General features: G+C 39.4%; 1 protein-coding gene across 1 annotated transcript in view; it reads left to right on the top strand.

The window, feature by feature from the left end:
* Positions 1-9034: 9034 nt before the first annotated feature.
* Positions 9035-22644, top strand: part of LOC113008858 (ras association domain-containing protein 3) — a 30843-nt gene continuing 17233 nt past the window's right edge. Inside the window, exon 1 of the mRNA XM_026146702.1 lies at positions 9035-9582. Within this exon, the coding sequence (XP_026002487.1) occupies positions 9460-9582 (123 nt within the window). The 5' untranslated portion in view covers positions 9035-9459. The remainder of the gene's footprint in view (positions 9583-22644) is intronic.

The raw sequence follows: 22644 nt of genomic DNA, 5'->3' as shown, positions 1-22644 counted from the left end.
TCGACCAAACTCAGATTAAAACAACAGACAGAGAAAAAGAGAAAAAGGCATTTAAAGTAAACAGAAGCGTCGTTGTTAGTGTGATCATTTAAAAAAAACCCTGAATATAGACAAATTCTAAAACTAAACAATGAATGCAAGATTATATTCGTTCATTTATTTATATGAAAAGTCTGAGTGGAGGTTATTATTTTAATCTGAGTGCCTGCTGACGTCTGTGGGAAGGAGGGATGGTGAAAAAGCAGGAGAAAGATTGTGTTGGCAAAGTCAGAACTTCTTATCGTACCGATGAATCTCCTCCTATTGAATTAAACTGTGTGTGTGTGCGTGTTGGACTTGTGACTCTCACAGATCTCTTATTATGCTGCTGCTGCTGCTGCTGAAAAGCGGCTTCTTTCCGAAGTCTGGCTTTTAGACCTTCTGTTTTTCCTTATCGTGTTAGATGTGAAGTAATTTAATTTAATATCCAGCTCAAAAATATTATTTTTTATGAAAGCTCTGTTTCCTGTGATTGAACCAATGCTATTACAGCTGCCAGCAGCATGAAAATGTTGTGATTTGTGCTGTATTAATGCTCACTTAGTGCTTACGTGTAAGGAAGAGTTCATATCGTCAGAGAGCAGCTGTGTGGTTTTTAAGCTATTGCACAGTTCACATGCACAGACTGTATAAAAAGATGGATGTTGTTACGCGCAGTCCATGTTCTTTCTCAGATAATTCAATTAATAATACCTCCAGAAAATGCAAAAATAGTCAACAGGTCCAGTCACCCACCATCCAGCTGTAATGAAGGTGGCAACAACTATTGGTCTTTAATTGAACTGAAAAGTTAGACTAAGCTTGTGATTTTACTGAAGGTGCCTGAAGCTGATGGGAATGTCATTTTTGCAGATATTTGATGAAAACTGAGTAATTAACTGGATGAAAGATGGCACTACTTGACAGCTCTGAGGAGATTTCCTTGAAAAATACATGTCATATTTGCTGGAGTCAGTACAATGAGATGTGTATTTGAATACCATGGTACTCAATACCACGTAGAGTACCATAGAACACTGTTTAGCTACAACTAGCATAGCCTGAACTTGAAGCAAATAAGCAAAAGTGTCTCCGTTTTTAGTGTCTTCCCTTCATGTCCCTTCCCAGCCTGACCTGCGTTAACCTTGCTGTGTGGTTCGGATCATCCAGCTGCAGTGTAATCTACACAGCTGCTGTGTTTCAGTTTAAGCCTGCATCCCTCCTCTCGCTGTGTGTCAGTGATTATGTGATACACCGAGAGTCTCGTGATCCTCCAGCAGCATTCCTCTGCTCTTTGATCACGAGACTCTCGGTGTTTTGTCTGTCAGGATGAAGAGCTGTGGCTGCAGGGGAAAACACACACGCATGCACACAGAAGAGGCTGGGAAACACTGAAATCCACACAAAAATATACTCAGTCTTCTCATATGTATATGCTCTATGGATGATAGTCGTGAAGTGTGCCTTACACTAAAGCTTTCATACATTTGTGAATTAGTTTCACAGTCCCTGAGGCAGCATTGAGTTTGGCTGGATATTTAACACCTTTTGACACCAAAGCAAAAAGTACCGGGAAGGCCTCACGCTATGCCACATTAATGTTAACTGTCCTGCACCCTTAAGCTGTGAATCTTCTTCCTTTCCTTCCTTTTATGTAAGACGTTTGCACCTTGAGGCTTTGGCTTGATTATATCCTGTATTTTACCAGTTTGAGCGCTCCCAGACCACAGTGGAAAACCTTTAACACAAACCCTTCCTTCTTCGGGATACTGAAGTGCACTTTTGACTCACTGCAGATCTGAGCTACTTTTCTACCTGCATGTGGGGCTTTTCTCATCATCGTGGCACATAGAGTTGCAATTAGATTCACAAAATCTTTAAAATGCTCGGCCTGCCCTTTGGTCTCATGACCACTTAACTTTTATTCTTTTGGATTTATCCCTTTCATAAGTCTCAATGTGCTCCTGGGCAACTCCTAGGTGAGGTATTTCAGGCATGTGCAACTGAGTGGAGGCCCGGGGCCGGACCCAGGACACCCCGTAGAGATCACTGGAAGGATAATTTATAGGATTAATAACCCTAAACTTTAAAATCTCAGATGGGTTTCAGCACGATTTCTGTCACGTTAAAACAAAACCTGCACATTCTCCTTAAAGAGGCTTTTTAAAATTAAAATAAGAATTTATGTAAATACTTAATTTACATAAAAATATGAGGCTTTTGTGTCACTCCTGCCTTTTAAATTTTGGGGATATAAATTAAACGTGTTAGTCTTTGATCTAGCAGTGATTTTGCCCTTTTACAGAAGTTCTCTAGTTTTACAGCAGACACGCCCACCCCCTTTAAAACTCACAGTGCTTTTAAATTAGGAAACAGCTACACACCCACCACCTGCCCAAAAATAACCAATAAGCACACACCTGGACGTTTGTGCAAATAACACAAGGTGACGACATCTTCACTCAATGAGGTCATGGGAACTTTTAACACTCCTCTCTCTTCATTTGTCTTTGTCTCTTTCCACCTTGGTTTTCTAAATATGACATACTCTTCACAGTTTGACCTATCACCTTCATCTACCTGCTGGTGCCCTGATTTCTAGCCTATGTACCAACGATCGTGCACCCTGTGAAGTCAACATTAGCAGTCAGTACCCATGCTATATTGTTCTGTACATTAGACGTAAAGGAATCCTTACTTTCCCCAGGCTCCCATGGCTATGCACATTCAATATCCAGTTTTCTGGAAGTTTTTTTTCCGGTTCAGGAAGTTGTGCTGATCTGCTTCCAAATTCCTGTCAATAGCCGTTAACTTACACTTCCACAGTATTTTATAGTGCTGCTTACTGGCAATGGAATCAATGCAGTTAAAGTTGTTGAACAGTTTTTGTTTTGTTTTCAGCAGCGAACCCGTGTGCCTCAAGGCTAACGCAGAGGCCCATGTTCAAGGCTAACCCCAAGGCAATTTACTGTGAGTTTTTCTGGTCTATGAGGCTAAAAATCCTAAAGAATTTAACATAAGAATATATATAATATTATGTAATATAATATAATATACCATTTAAAAAAAAAAAAAAAAACGTAGCATTTTGTTGACCCGTCCATCCTCTCCAACCTCCTCCCTAAGGCTTGGATTGTACTCAGGTGTAGATGCCATGAAACCACTAGAAGGCGCTATCATTTCAACGTAAATGTGCTGTTTGTGGTATAAGCTGCTTGCCAAAACTCTGAGTTTATACCACCGTCATCTGGCATTGTGATTTTAACTGTCAAGGGATCAAGTGACAGCTACTCAAATGTACAAGCAAACCTTTGCTATTTAGATGAAAAGCCTTCAGTTCACCTTTGATCTTCTGGTGCTGCTTTCTATCTCAGCACCCAGGATACATGTGGGATGTGGGTACTGGGTGAAGCAGGGGTCTGCAAGAGCCTGCTCCTACTTTGGAACTGGATTAATGTTTAACTTGACATTCAGCTGCACAACAGACTTTCTCATCTTATCTTTGGAGTCATGGAGTTTAAAAAAAAAAAAGCAGGTTTCTGTATGAAACATGCAAATACAAAAGCCAAGCCTCTGCTCCAGTTACATGCTATCAACTACAGTAACAGCTTGATAAAATGGGTAATTAACCTTTTGCTGTAGATGTTTCTGGTCTAGTTCAAAAAAGAAAAGTAAAAACATCTAGAAGAGAAAACTGCACCTAAAAACATAAAATCAAGACTTTAAACTGTGTTTTAAACCAGATTTAAAGGAAATATGTGATTCTGCAACATAAGCAGCACTTCCTTAACCAGTTATTATTAAGTTACTATTTATCTATACGTTTTTAAAAAGCTTTACATGCTTTGCATTCAGACTCAAAGTCATGTGAATACATGAAAACAGAAAAAGGTAGCAGTGTTAAATGAATGTAACATGTGGAATTTGGTTGCATGGAAAGAATATTGAAGTTAATTCATCAAAGCACATGCATGAAAGAAACTTCAGAGTAGATTTAGACTTTGAGCAACATATAAAGAAGAGCTGTCCATCCCAGATTCTTCCAAATAAGATCTGAAGTGAAATGGATGCTCTGAAGAACCAACCTGGAGAAAGTAATTCATGCTTTTATTTACTCTAGACACATCTCTAGTAGGTACATCTCACCTATCCTGGCTTTTCTTCATTGGCTCCCTATGTGAACTGACCCAGTTGATCTGAAGATTTTCATACTTTTAAAGAAGTCTATGTCTGGCCACAAGCCATGCAGAGGCTTAGATCCTCAGGTGGGGTCCTGCTATTCAAAAGGATAAAATTTTAAATCTGAGGATGACAGATTTATTAATTATGTTGGAAATATGCATATTTTGTTCTCTTTTTTTAAAAAACTTTCTTTGACATTATTCTGTTATATATTTGGCCCTAATATGTAACTGTCTGTCAAAGCATTTCATAAACGCTGGTTTTAATATAAATGTAATTATTACTGTTGCTTACTTTTGAATTAATGCAGAGACAGTGAATACCTCAAATACTTCCTGACTAGTTCTGTAGGCTGTATGTAATGTAGTGTAACTACGCCTGCAGTGCTGCAGATCATCCATCTCACAGACCAGCTGATAGCACTCCTCCACCAAAACCTCTCTGCTTTATCTTGTCCATGATTATATAACTGTAACCTTTCATTCACGTCATGTATGAACATAGAAACCAGTTTAACAGACCACTGTGCACACGCAACAAATTATATTTCTCTTTCTCTCATTAATTTTTCAACACTTACATGAACTAAACATTAAATTGCTGAGAGGATGCATTTCTTTATGAAGGGTTTAGCATGGATTTAACTTGACGGCCAGAAAGGAGTACATAATCCTCTAACTTATCTAGTAATTGGTTTGACCCAGTAGTAGAGGCAGTATTATGCATGCTGCATAATAACAGCTGAATTCCCAGTTTGACTCCCAATCTGTTGGATTTTTACCGCATGCCACTTCCTCATTTCCTGTCAATGCGCACTGCGCAATCTAAACAAAATTGCCAAAAATATATTATAAACGTATCGGGAAATCTAATATATGGACAGTTTCATGTTACTGTCATTTGCTGATATTTAAGTATATTTAAGGTATTTGAGTCCTGGAGAAATTTGTGTCTTGCGTTTTTATTCAGATTGAGTGCCGTGCCCGTTTTGGTGCTGTGGGAAAGCTTTAATCTCCTAATCGCTCCACACAGTTACAGTACAGTGACTGTATGTTAGGTAGAAGCTGCCCCTACTCCTGGAATGTCAGTAATGTGTAACCAGACTGGCTCCAGGCCAAAGTGACTGGACAGCAGATTAATACCATTCACCACACGCACACATGCACATAAACAGAGCTCTGTGAGTGTTTGTCCTGGGTGTGGCTTTCAGTTCAACTCTCGTTGTTTTATTCTATTTGTATTATAGTCAACTTTTTGCAAAGTTTTTTTTATTGTATTCTTTTTACTTTGTTAATCTTTATTTATACATTTTTAAAACTTATTTTTCTGTCTAAATAATATAATTTACCCTATTGTACTATTTATTTAATTGTGTTTTTGGGTTGGCAAGTGGTTTCTGGCCGTTGCTAGGTGTAATTAGATGCAAAGAGGAGTACATTGGTGCTTTACAAACCTCTTTGTGCATTCTGAAGAAAGAAAAAAGGACTTTGATACTTGATCTTTTTCTTAAAATGTTGTTTTTTTTATCTACTTGCCAGAACAAACCACGTTCTGATAGGGTTAAGGATTAAAGGACTTATCACTGATGGTGTTTTAGACCTCACAGGTTTTACCAAATCTCAACGCCTCAGTCTCTTTAGTTTGTTTTTTGCTGGGTAGCATATATGCATTTATTAACATATATGACTCAGTATGGAAATTGCACACCTGCTGTATGATAGTAAAACACTAAATCATCGTATGAGGAAAGAAGTGCGATAAACAATGACATGTAACAAAAATCCTTGAAATTAAATCCCTGAACCTCTAGACCGGCTCGACTAGGCTAAAACACAAGGCCGTTTGATTTGATTCATAAAGGATTAGAACGCAAGTTGATCTAAAGTATGTTTTTCTTTATTTACACTCGTTCTGCACCAATACACTGAAGTAAATGGCAGCATGGTGGCAAATCTGCTTATCTGTGTGTATTTGTGTGTGTTTTGGATGATCTCTACAGAATTTGAAAGGTATTTTTGGTTTGGCTGCTCCAGATGTGCCATATTTATTTTTGGTCTCTTCTCTAACTCCGCTGGTTTTAAATTAGAGCCTGTATGTCTAAAAAATCTCCCAGCTGTCCACTGGTTTTTCCCATGTGTGAGCGGGTTAGGCTTGATTTAGTGCAGATGTACTGTAGATTTCAATCTGATGCTTAACCTGCTTTGCTGATGTTTTGCACCTTTATTGCAGCTGGGTGGGCTACAAATGTACAGCATGAAGTTAACAATCTTTAACTCTGCATGCAGCAGAGTTAAAGTACCCAGGAGGTACTCCCCAAAACAGAAGGTACATAGCCCATTAATTGCCCCGCTGCTCCATAATAGTTTCCAGTTGTAGGGTGATGAAAGCAGCTTTAACACCACCCGCTCAAAACATGAGTGAAACTCCATCCATTTAACAAGCACGTAAACTCAGCTGTCGGTCAGGTTTCCTTTGAGCGGAACATAATGTATAAAACGATTTTACTCTCTGACATGTTTTATGACGCTGAATGACGGCAGCATACAGGCTGTAGCTTCATTTCTGGTGAAACTCATATTTAATTAAAAACACACAGCCAAAAAGGATGCTATAAATAGCTATACCTTAATATTGCTTGCAGGTTATAGCTGTAGAATAAACATGTTCCTACATGTGAACATGGAGAAGTTGTAGGAAAGAGGAAAGAGTTTTTTGGTGTAGGGAGCCTGTTGGTTTATAATTTACTTGTGGTCAAGCAAGCAAGCAAAACACTGGTAATCATGTGATGACCGTTCAGTAGATTCCATCCATCCATCCATCCTTTGTCTTCTGCTTATCCAATTCAGGGTCACAAAAGGGAGGGTGGAGCCTAACCTGTACAGGCTGCCAGTTTATTACCGGGCAAAAGACAGACAGACAACCATTCACACTCACTTTATACTTAAAATTACAAATTAATCTTTGGACTGTGGGAGAAATGCCAGGAGAGAACCCATGCAGTCACAAAAGGAACATACAGCCTCCACACAGAAAGGCCGGGCTGGATTTGAACCCAGGACCTTCATACAGTGTGGAGGTGCTGAACACTGGACCACAGCATGTTGCAACTTCAGATTTATCTGAATTCATAAAAAAGGAAGCCACCAAATATTGATAACTGTTGATAACTGCCTGTGGAATAAACCTACGCTATAGGTATGGTACAACCACAAATCCTTCTAAAATCCTGAGACCATGGAGTAGCTTATAACAATATAAAGTAGAAAAGTCTTTGGTGCGCTGTAATTGGACCTTTGTTAGGTTCTGGCTCCAGAAACGAACCTTCAACACTGATTGAACACAGGAACTTTTTTGCTACTTTTATTTTTCAGTGACATTTCAATCCACTCTTTTTGTGAAAGATTAAATGTCTGGCTCCATCTCTCCACCAAAGACCAAGTCTTATGGTAATACCAAGACACACCCACAGAGCCTTCTCATTTGGGTTTGGCTGATTTTATTCTGAGCCTCTCATTGTCTGGGGCAAACTTTTTCCTGACCCCAAATCACATCTTGCCTCAACAGATTTATACAATTTACATATTACAGTTATTAGTAGAGATAATACTAGAGCAACTTAGTTAGTTAGGATTCTGCCATCATAGTTGTATTTCAAGGAATATGAAGTGAGAGTAATTGCAATGGAAAACTTAACTGATGTTGAACTGGGTTTAAAAGCTGTCAGACAGCATCTTCTCGCCTGCAGCCTTATTTCAAGTGAATTAGAAAAAGAGCAGAAGGGATAAATGTCCTTTTAACTAGGATACCTACCCCCTGAGTTTCTAGAACATTCATCACAAGAAAAATCATCTCTGGATAATCAGTTAACCCTCTCAAGGCAGGCGTTGCAGATTTGCAACAAGTAAAAGCTAACAACCTGATTACCTCACATACATATTTTATGTATATTTTTTTTTACTCAGAAGTACCACTGTAGATATTCTTTTGTGCATTAGCAACAAAAACTTAATTTGAGCCTGAGAGGGTTAAAAGGCTGAAAAGACTGGTTCCACCCAATGACGACTGGCCTTTTATTTCTCCTGCATTTAGATACTAGCTGGTACATGAGAAGCATGCTTAGAAAGCTATTGTTAATTTTCTACCTGTTGATTGAGGTAAGACACAGGGTTTTTCTTATTTATTTTTAGTGTTTAGGTAGATTAACGAGGAAAGGAAAATGTAAAAGCTCCAGCTGCAGATCAGTGCTCCATAACTGACTGACCTCTGACTTTTTTTGTGTTCTTTAGGAATGCAGGTAACTTTATTCTTCTCTGTAAAGGGTTTTTAAGACTTTTTTTTGCATAGTCTGTGGGTTCACAATGACAGTTTTCCTAGGTGACATTTTCAGGAACAAATGAGAGACTGTAAAAAGGCTTTCTATCTTTGCCTTAGGGTATTTTGAATATCAGCAGGTAGTGAAGAGGCTAAAAAAATGCAAATTGGAATCTGCTCTCTGTGTTGAAGTATTTTTAGAAATATGCAGCATCCTTTCACAGATTAACTTACAACTGTCAAAAAAGGAAAATAAAATAAAAAAAAATTACCAAGTGTAGAACAAATATGCTTGTTTTGAAATACAAGAGAGGATATATATATATATATATATATATATATATATATATATATATATATATATATATAATTTTTTATTTTTTGGCCAAATTCTTTGATCCGCGCCACTCAAACTGGGCATCGGAGCGCTGATTGGCCAACTTGTTGTATTGGGCGAGGTTTTATTAACTGTCAGGCAGGGGATTGGCTGGCTGGAGTTATCGCACCTAATGGGAGTGGTCTTACTGTAGCCTCGCCTCGCTGTCACACAGACTCATGCATTTAACAGACGGCGTGTGAGTGGAACTTGTGGGATTTCTTCATTAGCAGTTTCGAAATTGGTCTATTAGTTATAGTTGCTGACATTTCTGCTTCGTAGCAGTTACTAGCTTCATTTTCTGTTTATAAATGGAGAGGTTTGATTGAGTTGTTTTGACTATGCCGGTGGAGTAAAGCGAGGAGGAGAAGAGGAAGGGAAGAACGGGAGAGAGTTGAGCGGATTTGAAAGAGGAAATCATTCATTGCTGGTCGAACAGCGAAGCCTGCGGACAGAAACAGAGGGAGGTTTGGCCATTTACTGAGGCTGGAGTTTGTTTAGAGCTGATATTTGTTTTCTTTTGGGTGGTTTTTTGATGTGGCCGGTTCTCAGTGGAGAAGTTTTTCCCGCAAATGACGTGGAATAGCACGATGAGCAGTGGCTACAGTAGCTTGGAGGAGGACTCCGAAGAGTACTTTTTCACGGCCAGGACCTCTTTCTTCAAAAAACCCTCCGGAAAAATCACAGAGAAAAAGGTAAAGATTAAGAATACACACACACTCTCTGTCTACACAAACTCCCTGTACGCTGCTTTTCCTTATAAATAAGTTGTTCTGTGTTAGAGAAGCTTTAAAGTCCAGCTGTCTCATTCAGATATGGGCGTCGTTCCGTACTGCATTAAAAAAATCTCTCAAACCTACATTTCCCTTATTTCTAAGAGATGCTCATATGAAGAAGAAAATAAACAAACAGATTTTTCACTTACGTAGCTTTACTTAAATCCGGCATATAGCCAAAGTAAAACTAAGTAGCCCTTCAAAGTTTATCCACCACTTTTATATTTTATTCACCTGTTGTGTCCCTTTAGCTTAAAGGAGCAGAGACACTTTCAAACCCTGCAATCCTGTGAATTGTTCTTTATGCTGAATTTGTTAGCGGGAGCAAGTTTCCACTTTATATTTTACCATGTTGAGCTGTCCCTGTAGTGTCCCTTTAGCTCGAGCTATGAAGTTGAAAACATAAAATCATCAGAATTGTTAATGGGGTTTTGTCAGTGTACAAGCAAGTTTTCGGGATATTTGCATAACAACCTCCCATTTGTGGCTTAATCCCTTTTTGACAGTTTTAGCAGCAGGTTTAACCTACATTAGATTTCATAACAGGTGTCCTTTGTTGGTTATTATATTACAGGAGGTCATTAAAATGAAAATACATGTATAATTTCAAGGATTGTATCCATTTTAATCACTGCATATGGGAGATTATTTCAGCAAAACAACTCTTAAAATACATAAGTGTGGGACTGTAATCAGCATAGTGGTGATTAGATGGTGTCAGATGAGACCACCACACCCCCAAGTCAAGTCTTTTCCCTGCAGATTGTATAAATTAGGGCTGGGCTGAGCTCAGGATTGAAGTACAACCATAAACATTCAGCTTTATCATGTCTGGAACTTAATAAACAAGGTCGCTTTTCAGATCTTTGACTTACTGCACTCCTAAAGTCACACACAGTATCACAGACAGTCCTGCAGACACAGCTGGTTTGTTCCACACTCAGCATACTGTAACATAATAGAGCTATTCTTCTTGTCTGCCCACTTAAAGTGTGTGTGTGAGAGATGAGGAGCTTGCACATTCTCCAGCAATGCATGACCCTTCACGTTTCCATAACAGGCCTTTAACACAAGCCCTCATTCCTCATGGAAGTGTGTGTGGAGTGAGAAGAGGATGCACAATGTGGCCCACAGACCGCTGCGAGAGAGTTTGGGACCTGTGGTGTCTTAAACTGGACTCGAAAAGGGGGCGCTGGCTGCTGTGTGGCGGTTTCCCACATGCCAACAGTAATTACAACTACAGCGGGGACGTGTCCCCTGAGGAAAATGTTTGCGACCTCTGTATAAAATTGCTGGTTGTGTATCGGAGAATAGATGGTTATTGAGAGAAGATGTGTATTTGTGTTCACCGCTGAGCTGTGTGGAGGTAGTAATTGATTACTTTAAATACTGGCGATGGTTACAGCTAAAGAATCTGGGGAATGTGCTCACTGCAGTAAAGACGGTAGTGTATGAAACTGGGGTTATGTCAGTATACCCAGGGGAAGCCTGTGTGTCTGAGGTAGACCTAAAGACACTCACATAATGAAAAAAATTAAACTATGCTGGTAAATATGTCGTCAAATTAAACGTGGCTGCCACCCTCTTCTAAGTTGTGGCAACTCCCTGCAAGTCCTGTTCTACAAATGCATTTATTTTGGGGAGGATGCCTAAGGCAGGGATCTTCCTCAGCCTCAGACGCAAGCGGCAGGTCATTCCTGTTAGACCGCCCTTAAGTCTGCTAGGAGGGTTCATGTGTAGTTGGTGTATTTTGCACAGTCACCTCTGATGACAAAAGCTGCTACAGCGGAGTGCCAAATTTCATTACACCGCATCTCAGGTCCTTTACTCCAAATGTTCTCCCTCAAATGCCTCAGGACAGTACTGTGATACTTGGCCCAGACCTGCACGACCTTGTAAGTGTTGCACCCGTGACTCATCATGCCTTACTTCTGTCCTGGAGGCTGCTGTTTGCTCCTAGGTTTTATTCGTAGAGCCAGCTCAAATCACCATCTAAGATGTCGTTACTTTCTGGAGACAAAATATATGAAATAATGAAAGGCTTAAAGACATAAAGTGGCCCATAAAATTGGTATCTTGGCCAAAATGATGCACAAGTATAGCTCCAATTGAGCCTAAATCTGGTTTGTTATGTTGAAAATGTTATTTATGTGTAAAAAGTACTTCTTTTGCTGGTAGCAGCAATAGAACCAATTCTGCTTTTCCTATGTTTTCTATGCCTTTTCATTTTAAAATCTGCTGTATAGCAGCTGAAATGAATGCCACATTTATGTGTGTTTGTATGAATTAGAAAACGAGGAAGTCCAGTTTGAGTGCAGTTCTATCTTCAGCTCCACCACCAAGTGTGATACTTACAGTAACAGTACAAACAGTAGCAGCACTACATAGCCTCCCCATTGATAGTGATCAATCAAGAGTGGCGTTTTTCATTTGGTTTACGACAAAGTGAAGTTTAATAAGCTTGAGTTTAAACGGAGAGGAGGACGACAAATAAAGAGTGATGGACCGATTCTGGACGGCCAACCAGGGAAATGAGATGTAGCAGTCAGGCCGGAGGAAGCTTTATCTCTACACCCACGCCTGCACACATCCACCTTTTCAGTGTGTGAATGGCGTTTCTGTCGGGAAAATGTCATGCTGACCAGTGGTTCTGTGTGTCTCATTCAAAAAACACACAAGGCTAATCCCACCCCAGCCCCCAGGACGCTGACACTGGACAGCTAAAGCAGCTCATCTTTAATTCAAATCATGCTTTCAGACTGTAGGCTCACTGTGCGCTGTTTTCCGGCAGTTTCTGACTCTTCCATAATTAGTCCGATTATGAGCTGCCGTCAAATGTTTTGTAAAACCTTTACATCACTGCAGGAATATCACTTGATTTATTGAACGTCATGTCCCTTTGAGACTGGAAATAAATACACTATGGAGCTGCAAAAAAGGTGAAAATGTGAAGAAGGGCTCCCAGTTCTTGTTGGGTGAATGGTTTTGTCATTTAGATAACTGGATTATGCTTGCTTCTGTTAGGCTGTCATATTTATTTGGAACATCTTTGGGTTTGTCTTGATGGTACGGATGATCTAATACACTTTGCTCTGACAGTGGTAGCGTTGTGCTTGAGTAATGCATGGATGGATGTCAGCAGTTGGGTCTTCACTTACCCGTTTCAGCTGACCATGAATAAGTTAATATCCTGTGGGGTCAGGTATCAGTAGGCGCTCCCACATGGAAGTTCCACATTTTTAAGAATTGGGGGGTAATTCAGAGATATGATATTTGACTAGATCAGTTATTCCCAAACTGGAAAAGGCCGGGATCCAAATGGTTTTCTGAAAATCTGCATCCATCTGAAATCTTAAAAAAACAAAGAAGGAAGTAGGTACTTGTTTTTTCACTGATTCATTTTGTTGCAGTTGATTCAGATTTCCTTTGCGTCTTTCTGCCCGATTTTTTTTTAAACTTTTATTTTATCAAATGAATTTTCCATCCTCTACATGATATGAACACACAACAGCTTACCCAATGTGAGCAAAAGAAATCTCTAGAATCCAAGTTCAAACCTTTTTATTAAATTTTTAGACTCATTATCTGTAGTTTTTAAATCATTTCATTTAGCAGGAGCCTATTATGCTTTACCTTGTTTTCTGTGGTTTATGTATACTGGTATAATAGGTTAAACATGGCCAGAGTTTCAAATAATGAATAACTAATCATAAACAAGCAGGATGAGACAACTTTTTATACTCTTGTATCTATATGATGTCACTGAAACTGCATATCCTTGTATGGTCATGAGCACAGAAGCCCCGCCCACCCCTGAGGCTGCTCAGTTATGGCAAAAATCTTAATTACAGTTGTCTCATTCAATATTGCCCTGATTATTTAGCATGATAACTGTGTGATTAATTTAATAACATTTTAAAATATGTATTATAACTGGGGATTTCCTTGATTATTAAATGTTTATTTAAATAGAAAACAAACACAACAACATACAAACATTAATAATCTCTCCACAGATTACCCCAATCAAACTTTGTGATGGTTTATCTAGATCCTAATTACTGCTGGCTAGGGCTGCCACAAACGATTATTTTGATAGTCGACTAGTCACCGATTATTTTTGCGATTAGTCGACTAATCAGATCATCATCCATTGGACATACAGCTTATTGCACCAGCAGCATCTGCTCTTATATAACTATCATTAGCTTACAGCTTTAAGTGTTTAAGGTATGTGCTAACTAAAAATAAAGACAAGATGATAGTTTATTAAATTTTAATGAAATCTGCAGATTGTTGTGGTTTAATAAACTCCTTGCTATCTAAAATATAACAGGACACCGGAGTAAATTCTTGAGCATCTCACACTTCTGATAATCAGCTGTCTGCTTGACGTTTATTCAGCTGTGTAAAAACTTTAATCTCAGCCAAACCGATTTACTCAGGAACAAATAAAATACTAAAAAAAGCCAAACAATAACATTTTGAAGTTATCTAAGTGACTTATATATATATTTAACCTGAGTAGCGAAAGACGGCGGTCGGTTTGAAAACGATTTGCCGGGAGTCCGGTGTTCTCAAGGCTCTAGTTAGCCTAGCCTAGCCTAGCCTCCGGCTAGCTATCGAGCTAGTGGGTAACAGACGTCTCTGAAAACGTCGGAGCACTTTTGAAAATATGTGGTGTCTTGATAAACTGAGCAGATATTTGAGGTTTACACAGCTACATTCTCGCCTAAAAATATGTTAAACATTTATTTTGTGACCCAGAAAGAATAATAAGAGTAAAACCAACTAGCTGCCACCATTGTTGGAAACTGAGCTGGGCCGCGCTATGAATTCTGGGACACAGCTTCTTCTTCTTCGGGGTTTAACGGCAGTTGGCATCCTTGTACATGCAGTGCTGCCATCTTCTGTTTCAGTCTGTTATTACACTCTTAAATCCTGCTACTTATTCCTGCGTCTTTCAGGATCTTACAAAGCTTCAAACGACACGTCGACTATTAAATCAGTCGTCGACGATTTTGATAGTCGACGTAATCGTGACTAGTCGACTAATCGTGGCAACCCTACTGCTGGCTCCCTGTTAGTTCAGTTAATGAACAGTGAAGGAGGATGGTTAACCATCTACTGCTGTAAAAGAAACCAAAATGGCAAATAAAGACCTTATTTTGTTCTAATAATCATTGGAACCCAGCTCTGCCCACCTGCTATTTAAACCTTTTGTTTAAGAGAGGCAGCCAATCAGCACAAGCCTGGCTTACAGAAAATTATTTGAAGCTCAGTTTTCTTGTGTAATAAAGGGGGGGGGGACTTTTTGGTTTTGTAAATGTTGCACTTAAAAAAAACCTTAAAGATATGAGGTATACCTTAGAGAATTAACCTCATTACTTACTCATCACCACTCCTAATGCCTGAATTCCCAGCCTATAAATCATGAGTACTACATGACAACTGCAGTGTTAGACTCAGACTCATGAGAGGAACTTGAATCTTTGAATGTGCCAGTCAGAAGCAGGAAGTTGCTATTGCTCAGCTCGTGTTGATAAATATGACACTGTTGAAGGAGGTAAAGACAACAGTGCTCAGCAGTATGAGCTACATCCAGCCTGTGTCAGCGTGTTCGCCCATCAGATGAGCCTGACGTGACTTTGTATAGCACGGTGTGAGAGAATAGTATTTGTTTGTGGATCCTCCCCCTACTGTTGATCATTCACTTCCCCTGCTGATAGATTTATGGTCCAGTATATTTTCCCGGACCGCACCCTGTAGCCTTCTCCAGGTGTTTTGTTTTTTTCCCCCTCTATCTTCTTTAGAATGGCAGGTATAGTAACAATTGCTTCATATGTCTGGTTAGACCAGTATTTGTCCTGCTGGATTTACCTTCTAATCAGATGTGATTTTTATGGGAATTTCTTCAGGAATCCGAGTAAACATTAAAGTAAGGCCATTTTCTGCTATTGAGCTTAGATTTTAACCACCTTATCTCGTGTGTGTGTGTGTGTGTGTGTGTGTGTGTGTGTGTGTGTGGGGGTGGGGGGGGGGGGGTTGAATCTCATGGTTTTTGTCTTCAAGGGTACCTGATAGACAGACTGACTGACTGTTGTAGAGGTTTACAGATAAGGATTTTATCTTTCCTGTTCGTTCTCTCTCTTACTTGCTGTGAACTTCTGCTTCATATGTCTGGTTAGACCAGTATTCCTGCCACAGCCCAAATTGCAAATTATTCCCACTTTATTTTGTAGACTTCTTACATTCTTTTACCTGCAAACTGAACTTCCTTTCCTCTATTGGAGAACATTTGTGTTTTTGTTATGTCTAATAGCAGGGGTTCCTAGCATTTTTTTACTTCACCGGGCCAAATATAACTAAAATGCAGTTATGACTGGTCAAATAATTACATAGATGGAAAATTAGAATATCTGTTCAGGGATAATGGGGTTCAAAGTAGAGATGTTGCTCTCACATCTGAATGAGACATTTATATTGGTTTTAGGCCTCTGAAGCGAGATATTCTAGGCATGTCTGACAGGAAGTAGACCCCGGGGCACACCCAGGGCAAGGTGGAGAGATTTTATCTCGCAGCTGTATTGAAAACCCTTCGGTGTCCCATGGAAGAGCTGAAGGAGGTGGCTGCCTCAGATCCACATCACCCACATTTTTTTGGACTGCTGGCCTTAAAGAATAGTCTCCTTTAAGATTTCAGCTTATGAGTACCTTATACATTAAACAAAGAATAATAAGATACGTTTTGTCTTAGTTAACTTTAAATATAATTTGTTATCTCTTCTAAAATCTTCCCATCAGATGAGGACGGGCAGATGTACATGCATACATGCTACAGTTGCTGTCATTTGGTTTTACATGGTCTCATGTGGGATTTGAACCCAGCTTCTCCAGATGGAATTTCACAAATCAGCCCATTATATCTTTCTTGTTTGGATTCAACAGATGTGGTCTTAACACTTCTGATTGGCCAAAGATCCCAGATCTCAGGTGCAGGAGTATAGTTCCTCTTTCAGACTTCTTAAATATAGTTATATACAGAGAGGTTATTATAAACTACTGTTACACACGCATTGTTTGCCTGAATTTTCATAGAATGAAAAATGACAAACAAATGTCCAACAGACTCAAGTTTAATCAAATTAAACGGTCTTTAGCCAGCCTCCTTTGTAGTATAAGATCCATGTGATGTGAGATTGTGCCGAATTGCCCAGTTTGAGAATAGTGCAGGTAACATTCAGTTGTCATCAACCCAAGGAGAACTTTCACTTAAATTAAAAAAGAGAGAAGAAAGCTAAAGTGAACTGAAGTGGAAACTTCGGCCAATCTCCTGGCCTTATCGCTATAAAATGACTATTTCTTTCCAGTTATGCCAAAAACCTTTGCCTACTCCAGCTTTTAACATACTGATAATTAAACATGAGCATGTCTGAAATGTAGCGTCCTGTATTTCCTTGTTTGGATTTTCACAGTCAGTTGATTTGACTTTAGGGAAGAAAGTAATTCTTTGGAAATTGTTTGTTTACTTTGAAACCTGACTTGATGACCGATGGCATGTCATCCAGAAAGACTTGACGTTTGTGGTTAGAGTCAGCTGGAGCGACCAGAAGAGAGGAAGTGATTATATCATAGCCGTACTTCTCTTTCAGCGTAAAAAGTCTGAATTGTTTGCACTAATTTCAGTTTAAAGTCTTTTCACTGTGTAACCAGTGGATTTTTATAAAAACGTGTATACAGAGTCAGTGATTTCTGCTGTGGATGGCCAGCACTGATTTATTTTTAAAACGCCACCTTTGTTTTAATCCTGTGTTGTCTTTCCTGTCTGTGTGAATCCAATCCATCTTTTCTCTCATTCCCCCTCTCTAGATTTCCTTCCTCTGTCTGTCCAACATGTTCTCACCTCCTCCAACCATTACCCCTTCCTCCATCATTGTTGTATGTCACCGTGGTCTGTTCTCAACTCTATATCCTGTTCTTTCTATAACAAGGCCACCCAAGTTTTGTTGGAGTTCACTAACTGTAGCCATATTGCAGATTTAGTCTTGACTTGTTCTGTTTGTGTCAGTCTTTCTCTCTTGACGCTGCTCCAGGATTGTTTTAAATTCTTTTCATTGGCATTGCTGTCTTGTCCACCTCTCACAAGAGTTGGTGGCATGCTGCATCATAAATAATTGTAATGTCAAATTGTTTTTTCTAGCAGAGGTCATTCTACCATCAGCAAATCCTTCTTCCTTTTTTTCTGCTGCTGTCACATTTGGTTTTGAAACAGTTGTCACAGTCCAGACAGTTGCTTGTACTAGTTCTTGGTTTTGTAGTACGAGTACCCAGTTTAAGCTTCTTGTCCAATATCATGACCATTAAGTCCTAAAGGTTTTAGTTTGAATTAGAGCTGGTTTGTCCTTGGCTGTCTTTGAACCGTGCCAAAGACTACTGGGCCACATCCATAGATGCAGATTAAACTCATGGTTAGTGTTTCTCACACAGACTTTACTTTGGCGTGCTGCCTGGCTATACATATTAAAGGCTGGCCAACTGTTTTTCAAGTCATTTTGCATTTCGTAGTTTTTATTTTTCATCTCTTCAAAAGAACAAGACAACCATATTACTAGTGAGCAATCCCCTTGCTCTTATTTTGAAACTTTAGTCATTGCTAACGATCTATTGGTGGCCGTTTCCACCCCCACCTACCAGCAGACCTCAATGTCCTGCATGTCATTAGGCTTTCTCAGAAAGTCCTTCATCCGTGGTTGTGAAAACACCAAATTATACTCAAGTTAACACAATCTTAACTATGGAGACCAATAATGATTATGTTTACCCCACAAACAGGCAGGAATAACTCTGGATAGCAATGAGGCTGCCATAATTTTTTTTTATCATTTATTATTTCTGTGCAAGCTGCAAAAATTATTGATTTTTTCTGATCACTAATCAATATTCAGGGCTGGGGAAATACAGTAATAAAGCAAAGCAGTGCCCTGTCCATCCTTTTATTAAAAAAAGAAAAAAAAAGAAAAGACAAACAAGGACTTCAGGCGTGTCTTTCGTCAGTCTGTGATTATAACTTCCTCAGCTGCCACAGTGAGAGACCTCAGGTTGGTCATCTGGCAGATCAAGCATCATGTGATTGTGTGTGAATTGCAGTTGTGTTTAAAGTCCTCTCAGTTAACCTTTAGTGTGTTTAGACTCACAGCTTTGCCATGCCAACTGTAAACACTGAGGTGGTGTTAACAGAAGGTCTCCTTTCAGTTTTGTAAATGCTGACATTGAAGGCCTCAAAGCTTTCATACAACTTGAAAAACCAGGTGCTGAAAGTTGTTTCTAAACTGCAAATTGTGTTTCTATCTCAGTGAACTAAATCTTTTGGTAAATGAAGGCTCAACATGCCCAAGAAGAATGTCATCACCTTGATGTTTAACTTTTCAAGGCTGCTTCATGAGATCAGAATATTATTTGTGATACTTTGACAGATATTAAGATTATCACTGTAGCTGATTGTCGTAAAGTTCACAGTGAATCCTTTATATGATGTAGTTGCAGGGTAGGAAGTACCTCAATAACTTATTAGATTGCCTGGAATAATATTTTGTACAGAAATTACAAAATTACAAAATCGTGTTCCCCAGAGGATTGATCATTCTCACATTCATGATCCCCTGACCTTGTCTTTCAAGGCTATAATAATGGAAATATTCATGGTTTTGAGTGCAGTATTTTAACAGCTATTACATGGATTGCAATGCAGTTTTGTACAGGCAGTCATGTTCCCCAGAGGATTGATTCTTCTGACTTTCAGGATCTACAGACTTTGCCTTTCAGGGCATTATTGGTTTAAATTGTACAGTTTTGATTTAAACGTCCCACCAGATATTGCATTGAGTGCCATGAATTAACATGTACAGGGTTCATGTTCCCCAGAGGGTTTATCATTAGGACTTTTATGATTTCCCTCAGGACCACAGCAGGTTAATCTTTACTGTTGTGAAGCTGCAAGCTGAGCCGGGGCTTGCTGAAACTAGACGTAAAGAGCATAAAAATTCACCTTGGTGTTCTATTCAATATGACTTGAAGCAACAGATTGAGCGCATACATTTGTGTGGAAAGTGTTTGCAGAGATTATAAAGTGAGGGCAGGTTTCCCATACTTTATGGAAGCTTAGACCTGGAATCCATGTCCTTCGTTTACATGGTGAACCCTTTGAGACCTGCTAGCTATGCTATTAAACCTGTCTTCACCATGCTTCGCATTTGTCTGACTTTCTTTTTTATGTTTAAATGGCCCCTCAGGGTGAATTCTTAGCTTCAGATGCTTTTAAACACTGACAGAAATAAATTGACAAGGCCCTTCTGTATACTTTACTGCAGGAGGGCCTTGTAATTATTTTAGAGTAGTTTCAAAATTGAACACATCGACTGCTTCAAATCTAAAAACTGCCCTTTAAGATATCACTAGTTGTAGTGTTGCAGCTCATTGTTCTTTGAGATCAATCTCTGTTGATTGCCTCCAGGTTATATAAAGCTTTTTATGAGACTCTTGCCTTTGCCCTCTCTTATGTTCTGCTTTTCCAAATGAAACATAAGTGATATTGTTCTCAGCCGCGTGGCCCTCGCTATCTCTTCAAACAGAACCAGAGTGCTTTTATTCCTGGAAGCACACACACTTATATACACAGACACATGCACACACAGGTCCTCTGCACAGCAGTGTTGTATAATAAGATAAATCTGCCTTTGAATCAAACCACCTGCGTCATGGAGAATATGAGGTGTTTGTCAGGATTGCGTGCATGCTGGAGACAAAGTGGAAGAGGAAAAGGATCAGAAAAAGGTCTTCATGACTTTATATATATTTAGCATATTGGAGAGTGCAATAAAGCACATTATTTATTGCCATCTGCACTATGCAATAAAAAAAACTTCTCCCATTGTTGTCCCTCAGATGTTGTAGGGGGCATAAAGTGTCCCTTAACAAAACCGGTGTTACTGAGGTTACCATTTATCAAGCATTAATGCATCCTCTCAAATGAGGACTTTCCTCTATTCTCTATATTTAGTGCATCAGTAACTAAAATAGATGAGTCCTCTGAATTTGAAGATATGTTTTTTTTTTCATTACAAAAATAATCATTAGCTGCTGCAGCTGCACAATAACTCTTTCACCCTGCTCTTTACTTGTGAGCCTGCTCATGGCTAATGATGAATCACACAACCAGCTGCCTGAAACAGACACGTTGCTGCACGGCTATCATCCAAACTCACCGAACAGGTGGTCAAGAGGATCACAAACTATCACCGCCACCACTAATTTATCATACCTCTCTGCGAAGAGACTGGCCACCTGTAGCATCACATTACAGGGTCAAAGGGCACCAGATGGAACGTGGATCTTACAATGTAAAGGTGTATTTTTTATTTTTTTTTCAAAAGCATTTCTTAACTCAGGGGATTGGTATGCGAGCGCTTCCCCCTGAACTTAAACCTGATCCCAAAGTGTACAATCAATGTAACACGATGCAAAAGCAACAGGACAATATGTCGTTATTTATACTTGTTTGTGAGAAAGTGAGCAGTGGGCTTTCGTGCCCTGTCTGCTCTGTGTTTATATGACCAGTAATGAAGCATGCGTCGGCTGGTCCCTGCTGTTACCACCGTCTCAGATAGCACCCCTCAGTCACACAAGCTCATCTGGGAGTAGTTACGCTGGCTGCGATCTCCGGGGCACCATTATCAGCAAACCACAGCACACTTTGAGGTGGTCTGGAGCCCTCTTTGATGTGCAGAAGGAGAAAGTGAGACTCAAGTAATGATAAATTGTATCAGGTCTTCAGAGAATGTGTGCTGATGTGATGAAGATGGCCTTCTCTTGCAGGTTTTGAAGGTTCTCTTGTCGACAAGGATTTATTTATTTTTTATTGTTTGCACATGTTGTGGTAAATTAACGGTTACAGTTTTGGTAAGAAGAAGCTGCTTTTGGAAAGGCGGGTAATGAATAAGGACAGGATGAGTGAGCAGTGTTGTTTCTTATATAACAGAAATAAAGGCAGCATTTTAGTTGGTTGTGATTTCAGATCAAGTGTTGTGTATAAAGCTTTGAAGTTGCTAAAGGCAAGAAATCTTTTTTTGTATTGGATTTTATTGAATTTCTCTTTGAGCCAAGCTCTGCACAGCATGGAAACAGTCCCCTGCACAAAGGAGAGTAATTACACAAAGATGTCCCTTTCAGACCAACATCATGCTCGACTTTTTAGCCAGTGAACCTACCTGACCAACTCTCCCTAATAATGACCATAATGTATAAGGTGAACTTGTTGTTTTTATTCAGTGTGTGATAAGAAACTGGCAATTGAACCCATAAGGCCATCAGAAACATTTTGTGCAACATAAAAATGATTATGAATCATGGCTGCCTCAGAGACATTTTAGATATTGAGACAGCTGAAGCTTAGAGTGGTTTACAACTAGCTGTACTTCCTAATACGAACATGTTGTGTTGTACAACTGAAACTCACCCCCAACCTGTTGCAGCAAATGGCTGAACCTCCCTGAGCCTGATGCTGTTAAAAGGCAGTTTTTCCTTCCCACTGTCACCAAGTGCTTGGTCATAGAGGGCCATCTGAAAGGGTTTTCTCTGTATTATTGTAGGGTGTTTACTTCATAGTATAAAGCATATTGAATTTTGAATTCCATGTAAAAGTCTGGGTTTCTATTTATTATGCTGCACTGTAACATTGTTTGCATACGGTGTCTTGATTCTCTGTAATTTGCTCGTTATCATCAGAGTGAAATGCAAGACATTCATGCACAACTGTCCTTATTTTCATTTCTTTTTCCAAAACAACAGACCTGCGGCATCTGCATCTGCTGCCCTTGGTACAATAGAAAAACAAGTTCTCCTCTTGCTGCCGTTAAAGTATTGAAGTAAATTAACGCCGTACTACTTCATCACTGATCCTTGGCAGACGAGCTACCTCACCTAAGT

The sequence above is a fragment of the Astatotilapia calliptera genome, chromosome 17 (genome assembly GCF_900246225.1).
Source record: "Astatotilapia calliptera chromosome 17, fAstCal1.2, whole genome shotgun sequence".
In the NCBI taxonomy this organism is placed as follows: Eukaryota; Metazoa; Chordata; class Actinopteri; order Cichliformes; family Cichlidae; genus Astatotilapia; species Astatotilapia calliptera.
This window is presented reverse-complemented; position numbering and strand designations above follow the sequence as displayed.